Genomic DNA, 12575 nt, shown 5'->3' with positions numbered 1-12575 from the left:
CTAAGCACACTTCAGCACTTTAACAAAAGCTCTTCTGAATTCTTTATTTTTCCATCCGTAAATAAGAGGATTGCAGATGGCGTTCAACCCAATTGCCACATTGTAAAAGATAAACTTATAATGCTTCCGTTTTGGATGGTCACACTCTGACAGCCTCCCAAAAAAGCGAAGGCATGTCACAACCAACAAAGGTATGATACTCAGAAGACACACTGCTATCACCACGGCGAAAGTGCGGGCACCTTTCATTTCATGCTTGATTCGTTGCGGTAGTCCTGAGATGTCAGTTTGCTCTCTAATCTGCTTCCTGTGCCTGTTGGACACGATGAAGATATAGGAGTAGGAGCAAAGAATGATAAACAGGGGGATAACCAACAGTGTTATCATTTGAAATACGAGGTATCCCTCGGTTAATGGAGGAGGGCCGTCATTTGGGGGTCTTTTGCGGGTCTCACTGTATGGATTCATCGCCTGGCGAAGCTGTTCGAAATCGTCGCTGGAGGCTTTAAGGACCTTTGGGAAAACAATGATAACGACCACAGCCCACAGCCACATGGCGATAGAAACGATCAGTGCTCGTCGGTTGGTTACTATAATGTGGTATCTTAAGGCGAACCTCACGGCGATGGACCGTTCCAAACTAATTAAGGCGAGGTGAAGAACGATAACTGACATGAGAAGGAAGGTGGAACTCGCACTTATTTTTCTCAGAATACCAGACCTATGCTCAGCTCCAACGGATAGACTCAAGTGTATGATATCTAGGATGGACGGAATCCCAAGCAATCCATCAGCAATGGACAAACTCGCCAAGATTACATTTGACGCAGTCCGAAGATTTTGAAATTTGTGAAACGCTCGAAGCATGAGGTAGTTGCCGAAAAGGGCTGCGACGGCCACAATTACATGGAAAGTTATCAAGACAACAAATTTCGTCGTCTTCAAACTACGGCTACTATCATGCCAACGTTTAGAAGTGCAATTCATCCCTGTTTCGTTTAAGCAAAATTTCTCTTTGTCACAGTCTATGGAAAAATTGCTGGCCATAGTCTGTCAGTTTCAAACGCCACTAAGTTTCGAATTGCAATTAACGCAGTCTCCTTTGAAGTTGCTAATTTGTTCACCAGTGCTTTTATATAAACTTAACGTGGCCTTAACCATCTGCAGCTGAACTTCGCTGAATATTATGTGTTTTAATTAAGAAATTTCCAAATTACCATTGGTCCATCATTTAGTAATATGTTTGTGTAAGTTGTCAGAGAGAACATACACCCATTGACGCAAGTTCATTTTGAGACATAAAATGTAGCGTATAAAAAAAAACACAGAAAGAAGATTTCAAGACTCACCCAGTTTGAGAGACTTGAAGCAACACCTCAAAATTGTTTCTTACCTACAGCTTTCTAGACTTACTTTCACCCAAAAGTCGAACGTCAGAAATGTCATGTAAACATCGTGATGCCAAGTGCAGCACTTAAGTATTGCAAATTTTCTTACGAGGTGACGCAAATTTTAATGCCCCTTTATAAAACGTTCCGTGAAAAAATATCAAATTAAAAAAAATCATTCGAATAAAACTTAACGGCAATAATAAATAGTTTTGATGCGAAGCATAAAATTTTGTTGGTGACTGTTGATTGTGATACAGAAAGCGACTCCGTCCACCCACCATATTTCATTGAGTTATTTAAAACGACAACGGCAGTTTTGTTTAACATTCGGATGTTGTTTAATTGTTTGTACTTGGCTCAGATAAACACAGGAAGTCTAAATACAACTTCTAAGGATCGCAAAAATTAATTCCCGAGAGAAAAAAAAAATGGTCCCGACCCATCGAAACAATTTAAAATTGCTCCCCACAATCGCCAAAATTTCGTGCCAAAGGGCCGGACAAATGCAATTTTTTAACGACGAAGGTTTTGTGAAGGGTTTGAAACATTATAGCAGATATTTCAATAAATATAAGGACTGTATACATAATTTGTATTCAACTATTCTAGTTTTGTTTTCGAAATAGACAATACGCTTTTAATGTCGACCAGCTCCTTATTCAAACAGCATTAGACTAATAAATAAACGTAGTGCTCTCTCATTTTTAAAATATATTAATATGTAATGTAGGAACATCGCCATCACGTTAAACACTTGGGTAAGGAGAGAAAAAGCGGAGCAAAGTTTCTTGTTTAAAAAAAACAACCAGAAGAAAAGGCTCAAACCCCGCAGGAAAAACGAATATGTTCGATTGTTAACCTGTCGGCCACCACACTTTTGCTATTGACTGATAGTAAGCCGCTCTTTTGGTCAAAACGACACAAACTATTATAAATAACCAATATTTGCTAAAGGTAAAAATATAAAGCTTTATGCATGAGATAAAAATGAATACAGCTGTAACTGCCTTCAGTACTAAAAGAAAATTAACACCCTGAAAGGTGGACAGGGAAACTCTTATCGACCGTGAAACAAGGAATTAAAATCCCCGCATTTTAATCGACTTGTTGAATAATTAATCGACGATGTGCTAAACAGGCTATAACGCTACATGGTGGCCGACATGGGTGACCTCTTAGCATTCAGATTTATGTGAATATTTTTTCGGCTATAGACTTTTACAGAACACCATTTAATTCTTACTTCAATTGAAATCAATATATGGACTGGCGCCATCCTATCTTGGTGATTTGACACAGGTTAAGCACAAAAGCTCATACGTACTACGCTCGAACATTAGTCTATTATTAGAAGTTCCACAATAGATATAATGCGCTCTACGCTTAATGGCAGGTCTTTTACTTTTGCCGCACCGGCTCCATGAAACAGCTTACCGGCTGACCTGCGTTAAATGTTACGACACTTAGTGTTTTTAAAAACTAACTTAAGACCTTTTTGGATAGGTCTGCAAATTATTCCCTACTTAATAATGTTTTTAATATATATATATATTTTTATTTTGTAAAGCGCTATTGATTAGTATATGTAAATTAGCGCTATACAAGTTATTAAATTTTTATAATTATTAAAATAATAATAATAATTATTATTATTATCATTATTATCATCATGAATGAGATTGGCATTGACAAAAAGCAGCAACTTTATATAAAGCAGGACGTTCTTAAACAAACGTTTCCCGGGCAATAACTGGAGCTAAAAGCCGTCTTATATCATGTATTAAGGCAATACTGAGAATTTACGAAATATAGTGAAAAAAAAAAAATTAAAGTAACGAATGTATCGAGCAAGCGGATAAGGAAAATCCTCTAACTTCCTCCTTTCATTGGTATTATTGGTGTATAAATCGATATAAAACCGAGATTGAGCGGCAAAAAATTCAAATCCCCGACTGAAGAATGGAAAAAAGAGATTATAATACTTTGCGAGATGAAAGCAGGCTGTTTCAAAACCCACTGTTTTCGAGATTTCCTTCATCCAAACGCTAAAAATACAAAATGCCATTACCTAAGCCCTTACGATCCCGGGCCAGCTAAAAAGAAAAACGTTCCTCTAAAGAAGAAAAAGCCTGCGCAAAAATCAATTCGTAGTACAGGAGGGAGCGTGACCGAGGGTCAGCGCAGCGGACTCTCAATCCGGCTGCTCCAGTTCGAGTTGGAAATAATGGAGAGGTACGACAAGTTTGGACATGTTTATCAGAGTGCATAAAAGTGTAGGATTTGCATATTTATTACCTTTCTCCCAACTAATAATAACACACGACCTTATCTTAACGAAATTCTTGCGCATTTTATTCATGAGATGAAGACAAAAGGTTATGACGTCATCGGCGTTAATGTATTCCCTCGCAAGTTACTGAGCTCCCCCGCAAAAAAAATTAATTTCATCCCTATACTACTTGACTTAGTATACACTCCACTGTTATTACTTAAAACGACAACGGCATCTCGGTCTTTCGACTCAGATAATATAAACAGATGAAGTTTGGATGCAATTTTCTAAAAAACGCTCAATTCAATTCCCAATACGAAAACCGGACACAACGTCTAATAGAAGCTCTCGAGCTCCTAGATAATCATTCCAAAATGCTAGGAATTAGCAAAAACGAGAAAAACAATTCAATTTATTCAGTTTCTTTTTTCATTAGTAAGAAAGTATGCGCATTGCATCTTGTTCAACGTCAAATCAAATGGAACGTAAGCAGCGTATTCACTGCATAATACCAAGAAGCTAGTAAGAATGCTTGAAATTCGTTTTAAACTTTTGTGGGCAAGTTTGCTTCTTTACCATGTTATCGGCATAAGCAATTGTTTAGCTTTTTCTTTTACAACTTTTGCGAGTTACAGGGTGACTGCATGAGGATGCTGGAATCACCGTTGGCTTTTCCCTGCCGTATCAATAGTTCTTTGATCTTAAGTCTAAGTTCTTAATTAAAAATCCCTCTCACTTCTCAGGCGACAGTAAAAATTTTGACAAATTCGCAATGTATCAGTGTATGTCCTCCAATGGGCCTCTTCCAAAAATTATTTTTCACTAGATCTGATCATAGAACATATAATTAGTCTCTTTTTTTACTCATGCAAAAGGATTCGTTTGTTATAAAATTTGACAACTTACATTCGTGCTACTACACTAATTTGACACCATATAATTCCTGCGTAGGGCAAGTTATTTGAGTCCAGTAATTTAGCGGCTAGAAACCTCTGGAGCGATTCTCAGCGGCTTACAAAAGGGAGTTTGGTATCGTCTAGTTCCTGATACTTGGCCAATTTGCCTTAAACAAAAGAATACAATTAATCTAGGTATGGCCTAAGACGCCTAACAACGTTTGCGCACTAAGATCACTTAGCAGCATTTCAGCATCTTACGAAAAGCGTTTCTAAATTCTTCATTTTTCCATCCGTAGATAAGGGGGTTGCATACGGCATTCAAAAACATGGCCACGTCGTAGACCATATTCTCCATTAGCATTTGATCGCGGCGCCCGAGTGATTTGCCATAGACGATTCGGAGGGATGTCACAACCAGCAAAGCGATGATACTGAGTAGACACACCGCTACAACAATGGCGAGAGTGTGGGCACCTTTCATGTGATGCTTGACGGTGAGCATTCCTGGAATGTCACGGCCCTGCTCTCTGACATTTTGTCTCTGTTTGTAGGACACAATGAAAATGTAGGTGTACGAGCATAAAATGATCAGCAAGGGGACAAGAAACATTGACACAGCAGTGAATACAAGATGCCATCTGATGGGGTGCACTTGGGTTGTATTGTGTGTTGTATTACATTCATGTGTATTCATCTGTCGGTGAAATTTTCTGAAATCTTTCCCTGTTGTCTTCTGAAGAACCTCTGGAACAGCCACATTAACGACCAGAGCCCACAGCCACATCGCGATGGAAAGGATCCGTGCTCGGCGTTTGGTCACTATGGCTTGGTATCTTAAGGCGAACTTGATGGCGATGAAACGTTCTGAACTCATTAAGCTGAGATGAAGAATAATGACCGAAAGGAGGAACAAGGTGATAGTTCCGTCTACTTCTTTAAGAATATGCATATGTGGACAATGCCCAACATTACACTTAAGGCATAACTGAATGATATCAAGAATCAAGGGAATCGCTAGTAAGCCGTCGGCGATAGACAAACTCACCAGAATATTGTTGGAAGCAGTTCGCAGTTTCCGAAATTTGTGAAACGCTCTTAGCACGAAATAACTCCCGAGCAAAGCAACGATTGTGATAATCCCATGAACGTTCAACATTAGAATAAATTTCCCCTTCGGTAAATTGTTCTTCATTGCGGGGAGGAAGACACGTTGTCTGCACAGTTCAGAAGGGATTCGTCTGTGTTTGGTTAATTGCGGGAGGACAATTGTACCACCTATGTTCCTATATACCGTTCGAACCACTTATAGCACTGTTGTTCCGTTTCTCATCATGATCAAACTAGTCAGCCATGGCCAGGTGAGATCAACTCTGTATATCAGCAAAGGATATTAGTTAACAATTATTCCTCGAGTCCTAATGGGCTCTGAGTCAATAGCCCATGAGGGCGAGAGGAATAATTGTTTTAGTAAAATCCAACTAGTTGGTCAAAAATATCGAGACGAAATAACTTTAATTAGCTATCAAAACGCAATTCAGCCGCCATTGTTTTGGTTTTTAAAGCCGACACTTTTCGCTACTAGTGGGCTATAACATATAGCCTAGTAGTAGCTCAAACAATCAGAACGCAGCATTGATAATAGACAACTAGTTGGATTTTACTAAATAACGATAGCAACTATTGATGATTTTTCTTTTTGTTTTAATAGCGTTTAATAAACAAATACGACGCATCTGCAATAAAGGTAAAATTAAACCATTTCTATTAACCAAAATCCAAGTAAATGCGATTGTCCATAAAATATACAGGTTAATAGTAGGTAACTGCCTTAATTACTGCCTTCTAAAACATCAAACTCTAAATTTCTTGGCAAATTCATTGAGAACCCACTAAGAAAGTAAATAGGATGTCAAAATTGCGTAGTATAGAGTAGACTGCGAGCAGTCTATCTTTTTCTTCAGATTTAGTAAGGGGAGTGCACGCGCGCGCGAGCGTTGAGCGGCGAAGCCGCGAAACACGAGAAACGAGGGCGGCAGCCCGAGAAGAAAAAAGAGAGTCTCTCTTTTTTTGTGCCTCTCCCGTCTCGCGCCTTCAGTCACGCGCGTGGGCATTTGCGTATCTCGGGCGTTTTGCTCGACGGATCAAAAAAAAGGGAGGCTGCTCGTAGTCTAAGTATAGAGTTAAGGAAATAAAACTAGTTATCACGCATTGTGTTTTTAAGTTTTATTAAACAACTGACTGCGTTCAACGGGGAAATGAACAAGCACAAAGTCAAATAATTCATAAAAAAGAACCTTATATTTGGCCTAGAAAGAAAAACAAAAGAACTGTGGCACTCTTAATAAAAAGTAGCTATAACAGCAGGCTTTGAAAGTTTCATAAACTAGTAAGTGCGTGTTATCGAGTATAAAATACAAGGAACAGCCGAACATGTACGAAGTGCGAGCTTATTCAATAACAGATCTAAAATCCTCTCCTAAATACTCCTTTGAATTAATATTATCATAACTATTATTACTAAAATAATAATAATTATTATTATAATTATTATTATCAATGTTATTATTATTATTATTATTATTATTATTATTATTTAAGAGATTATCAAGTCAGTTTATTAATATCAATATCAGAACCTGCTTCACACGTACAAAATGCATGTCCTGTTTCTTTGCGACTGTGGATAAGTTTCGGCTTAAAATAGCCGTTTTCAATTTTAATATGCACTGAATGGAGAAGAGGATCAAATTGAAGGCGCCATTGTCAGCTGAACAGAAATTGTTTTTATTCATGGAAGTAGACACACTGGCTCGACACCTTCGTTTTTAAGCCATTAATCAAGCGACTAGGAAACGTCAGTTTTCATTTCTAACTTTGTGATGCTGTGTTATTAAAAATTAATTGAAACGCGTAAACCACTATGTAGGAAAATAATGAGTTCGAAAGGAGAAATAAACTGAATTCATACTTGCTGGCGACAGTTATAAGAAATTAAACTTATTAAAGAGCGGAAGAAGTTTGGCGCGGAATAGAGACAATGAAGAACGCCCACATAAGCTTGAAAAAGGAGATTAAAATCATCATATTATATTTATCATATTTTAAACTTAAACGAAAACATAATTCAAAAAAATTCAAAAACACTTGACGAAGCAATTCTTCCGAAGCAAGGTTGCGAGCAATACAGGTAAAACAAAAACATGCGAGACAAATGAAAATATATTTGGCCTTGTTCACTATTTTTCTTCTGGTGTACATGTCAAATAACAAGGAAAAAAAATTAAAAAACACCTGAAACGATGTCTGCTATGTCTGACTTGGAGATGGAAGGCCCCGAAGCGAGTAAAACACAAGTAACCCGTTTCTCGAAAGTCTCGATAATTAACGGGCCCGGTAAGCTGTCTCCGTTTACATTTAAGATTGAGGTTTCAATAGTTTTGCATCTAACATGATAAAACTATCAGTTAATGAAACAAAGTACTAAAAGAAAAGTAACACCCTGAAAGGTGGACAGGGAAACTCTTATCGACCGTGAAACAAGGAATTAAAATCCCCACATTTTAATCGACTTGTTGTTGAATAGTTAATTGACGATGTGCTAAACAGGCTATAACGCCAGATGGTGGCCAACATGGGTGGCCTCTTAGCATTCAGATTTATGTGAATATTTTTTCGGCTATAGAATTTTACAGAACACCATTTAATTCTTGCTTTCAATTGAAGTTAATAAATGGACTGGCGCCATCCTATCTTAGTGATTTGACACAGGTTAAGCACAATAGCTCACACGCACTACGCTCGAACATTAGCCTATTATAAGAAGTTCCACAATAGAAATGCGCTCTACACTTAGTAGTCCAGTCAATCTAGGCATTTTCGAGGCTCAATATCAAACTAATTGCAAAAGAATTGTTTTCAACGCTATTTAAGTAAGGGTGGCCTATCTAGCAACATACTTAAAATCCGCCAAAAACCGATCGGTGGAACATGTCAAAATTAAGCGTTAAGGGACGGACCATTAGAAAACTTACACGGGACGAAAAAACGGATTTACCGAACGTCAAAGGTGAAGTCAAACGGGCGATAAAGGCCACCTTTGCACACCTTTGTACAACTTTGACGCGCGACAAAAGTTTACCTTTGCTCGCGGTCAAAGGCGAGTCTTCAGGCGATAAAGGCCGTTTTTGTCTCGCCTTTAACCCCTACCTTTGACGCGCGTCAAAGGTATATTTCATTAGCATTTGTACTCCTATCAAAGGCGTCGTCAAATATGTCTGAGATTCAGGTCAAAGGTGTGACAAAAGCGCGGTAAAGTTATGTCTGTGATTAAAGTCAAAGGCTTGTGAAAAGTGTCGTCAAATGTGTCTGAGCCTCAGGTCAAATGTGTGACAAAGTTGTCGTCAAATGCGTCTGAGATTCAAGTCAAAGGTTTAATAAAGGTGTTGCCAAATATGTTTGGTTTTTTTCCTCCCCTCGCATCGCGCCTCTCGCTCGTCTCGCGCTTCGCGTGAATTCCGCGTTCGCCTCGCGCTTCGCGCGAATGCCGCGTTATTGCCTCGCTAGTCATAAGCGCTTGATATACAGGCTAGAATCCAACTTGAGATTTCAATCAAATTCAATTGCGACCTGGATACCGTTTAAAAAGGTGGACAGATAAGAGACTGAGTTCTTAATCTTGTACTTTATTGTCCTAAAACCTCATTAGATGATTAGAAAGCTGAATAATTCCGATTAAAACTTAAACGCATAAAAATGATTTTTTAAAAACTTTTCACGATTTATTGTCTAAAGTTACTCATTGCCGTCAGTCAATGGACAATCATAATGACTGCCGCAAATTTTTGAAGCACTATAAATGTTCCAGATACACGCTGTTGTCACGGACGGCAACCTGCAAAATGGTTTAAAACACTTTTTTCACGCAAGCCAGTGCAAAAATCATGGTAAGTAAGAAATGTTCTTGATCAGGAGCCCATCTGTCTTGATGTTATCTTTGCGAAGATTTTCATTCTGAAGTGCTTTTGATTCTTGATTTAAGTGAAAGACAAACGCCATGTATCTAACTTCAATCCTCCTCTGTTGTGTGTTTCGTTCCACTGGAGACTTATCACTTTGCCTTGTTTCTTTTATCTGTGAAATAATTGTAAAAGAACATAGCAATTTGAGATAAAAAATTCAGTGGTAGTGTTTCAAATAATTTTTCGGCCCTACTCCCTTTTTACTATGGCTCCTCTCCTGCAGAAAATTCCCCTTTCTCTTTACCTTTATCAAAACTTAAAGACCCGGTTAAAATTGTGTAGCGCACCTAATGCTTTTGAATGGGAACATTACATTTCGTGTACATGCATCGTCATTTGTGAAATTTGACGTTTGAATCGAGCCTTATTATCACTTAATTAAGTCCAGGAAAATTCAATGAAAATTTCCCTCCATGCCCAAAGCTTAAAATTAAACTAAAGAAACACTTTATATTATACCAAGCCTGCATAACAAGCGTTTCCAATAGAGTTATTGCGCGAGTTAGCCCCTCCCGGCCACTCCTTCCTCTTTTTTTTTTGCCCTCTTCAAACTTAGTCTCTTGCAGAAAACTCGCGCGGAAAAGCTTGCTACGCAGGCAATTTTAAAAAGTTATTGTCCAGCCACAATAAAGAAGGGACAGCTCGGTATGTTTGAATGATTATTATTAAATGTTGAAACATACCTAGCTGCCACTGTGGTGGCACAAAAACTAATGGAATATTTTAAAAATTATGCAGCCTGAGCCCCATTACGTATAGAACCCAGAAAAATCAATAGAAAGAGATACTCACGTCTGTAAAACATCCGAAGTCTTCAAATAACCACTCTTCTTTGTTTGATAAACTGCACTGAATCCTGTTCAAATAAGCTTAAATTAGGGACAAGATGGTGGTTGCGCGTGCGCACCAAGGCCACAATGGCTGCGAATTCGTATAAGAAAATGTATGGAGAAAAGGAAACTTTTTCAAATATATCGATTATGAGCTCACCGGTGTTCGGTGCACGACTCGAAACATGTTAAGTGCTGTGCAACCTTCGCATCTGGGTTAAAAATAGCTAATTAGAAGTAGGTTTACTTACTTCCCGAAGAAGCCACTTTTATCTCTCGTTGTACGCTCCATTTCTCCATACATTGTCTTAAAATCTTGCCGAAGTCATGCGAAATGCTCGTCGATTAGAGGATAAACCCTTCACTGAAGTAAATTTGCACGACTCGATATCACTTCTGCGATGGAAGATGTTTCCAAAACAGTCGTTAAAAGGACGATTTTTGCACTGGAAAATACTTCCAAAGGCGCATTATTTCCCTCAGTTTTCCATCTGTAGTCCAGTAATGGACGCCATAGTTGTGAATGGCACATTTCGGTCGGACAAAGCTTCACAACTCCAAACCTCACCGAATCGCCATTTTGTTTGTTGCTACAACTCTAGAGATGCTTCACGGGATATAAACTAGGTTCCAGGCATTCAAAAATCCTCGATTAGCCTACCAGGCTTGGTTTTAAAACAAAATTGTCACGAAAATGTCACGAAAGGCACAGCCGCGTACTGTTTTGTTGCTATCAGCCGCTCGGCCGAGTATAAACCTAACATTTTCTTGCAAGATGTTTCATTCCAGCTTTATTCTTCGTAAAACAGATCCACAGAGCTCAAATTATTTTAACAATCGCAGGGGATACGCTTTTCCTGACTACGATCGTTTTTGTCCGCCATTTCGGAAATGAGATTCCGCTGACAATTAATCACGGGCGCGAAATGTCCACTATTTCTGGCAATGTTATGTTAGTAGGTTCTCGCATGGAGTTTTGACTTGAATTGCATTGTGAAATATAAGCCAGCTATTACTTTTGCAGAAATGCACTAACCCTATTAAGAAAAAAGGGCTTGATCTAATGTAAACTTTACTGTAATATAGAAAAATTTTTTATAGTTTTCTGAACCAGATTTACAATCACAAAAGCTCCCAAGCACGACATACACGCCTGTTCGGAGTTGGTTTTCGTAAGCTTAACACAATAAAACAACTATGAAGTTTGAAGAACAACTATTGCATGAACACATAGAAAAGAATGACACGTACCTTTTGAACAAGTTTGTGGTCTAGACTCTATCAAAGATAAGGGTGAAAATATTTGTTAACAAAAGCTGGACTGCTTCGTACGAAAAAGCAGCTTTTGTTTTCTTCAGATCTGCGTAGTTTGTTTTATTTGCGCGGGCGGAGAGAGTTTGCAGCCGCGACAATTTCGCGCCAAAAACAGGGTGTCTTGCTTGGGTTCAGTCTTCCATCGTCCAATTGTTGAGTCATTGTTTTGCGTCGCTGTTATTACATGGTATATTGATCATCAAGGAGAAAATGTTCCACTCAAGATAAGACAAAAAAAAAAATCACTTCCAAAAAGTACATATTCTAGAACATTTTCAAAAATAATTATAAAACAGCAATTACAATGATTACTCGCCCGTGTTCGGTATTGTATAAATATCTTTAAAACAGTATTCAAATACAGCTTTTTAATTTCCTTTCTCAATATCAGTTTCGACATAAGTGTTTGTAGACGTAATTCATTGCATATTTGCTCTCACCTTTCAGCACCATTCAAGAGTGTTGTAAAAGTGTAGCGGTCGTATTTGACTTCATTTTTGACTAGTATCAAAGGTATGGTCACAGCCACTACACTTTTGACTTCATCTTTGACGTGCGTCAAAGGTAAAGTCAAAGTTAACAGCATATTTGACAACGACTTTGATAAGGGTTAAAGAAATAGCAAAGCATTGATTCATTTGACTTCATCTTTGACGCGCGTCAAAGGAGAAGTCAAAGTTGTTAACAATTTGACTTCACCTTTACCGAGGTCAAAGGAGTAAGCAAAGAGCTTATATATTTGGCGACATCTTTGACGCGCGTCAAAGGTGGAGTCAAAGCCAGTACCATATTTGACTTAACTTTTGACTCGTGTCAAAAGTGCAGTAAATCCAATTTTTCGTCCCGTGTTA

At 38.3% G+C, this 12575-nt stretch overlaps 2 protein-coding genes across 2 annotated transcripts; both read right to left on the bottom strand.

Annotated features, from left to right (window-relative positions):
• LOC140925983 (alpha-1B adrenergic receptor-like) lies at positions 1–867 on the bottom strand. The gene has a single exon (XM_073375799.1). It carries the CDS (start codon positions 865–867, stop codon positions 1–3), a length of 867 nt encoding a protein of 288 aa, XP_073231900.1.
• Positions 868–4797: 3930 nt separating this feature from the next.
• LOC140925981 (adenosine receptor A2b-like) lies at positions 4798–5754 on the bottom strand. The gene has a single exon (XM_073375798.1). The coding sequence runs from the start codon at positions 5752–5754 to the stop codon at positions 4798–4800; it is 957 nt and encodes a 318-aa protein (XP_073231899.1).
• Positions 5755–12575: the final 6821 nt, after the last annotated feature.

This window comes from Porites lutea, chromosome 2 (assembly GCF_958299795.1).
Source record: "Porites lutea chromosome 2, jaPorLute2.1, whole genome shotgun sequence".
Lineage (NCBI taxonomy): Eukaryota > Metazoa > Cnidaria > Anthozoa > Scleractinia > Poritidae > Porites > Porites lutea.
Note: the sequence above shows the minus strand (reverse complement) of the source record. Positions and strands in the feature narration are given on the sequence as shown.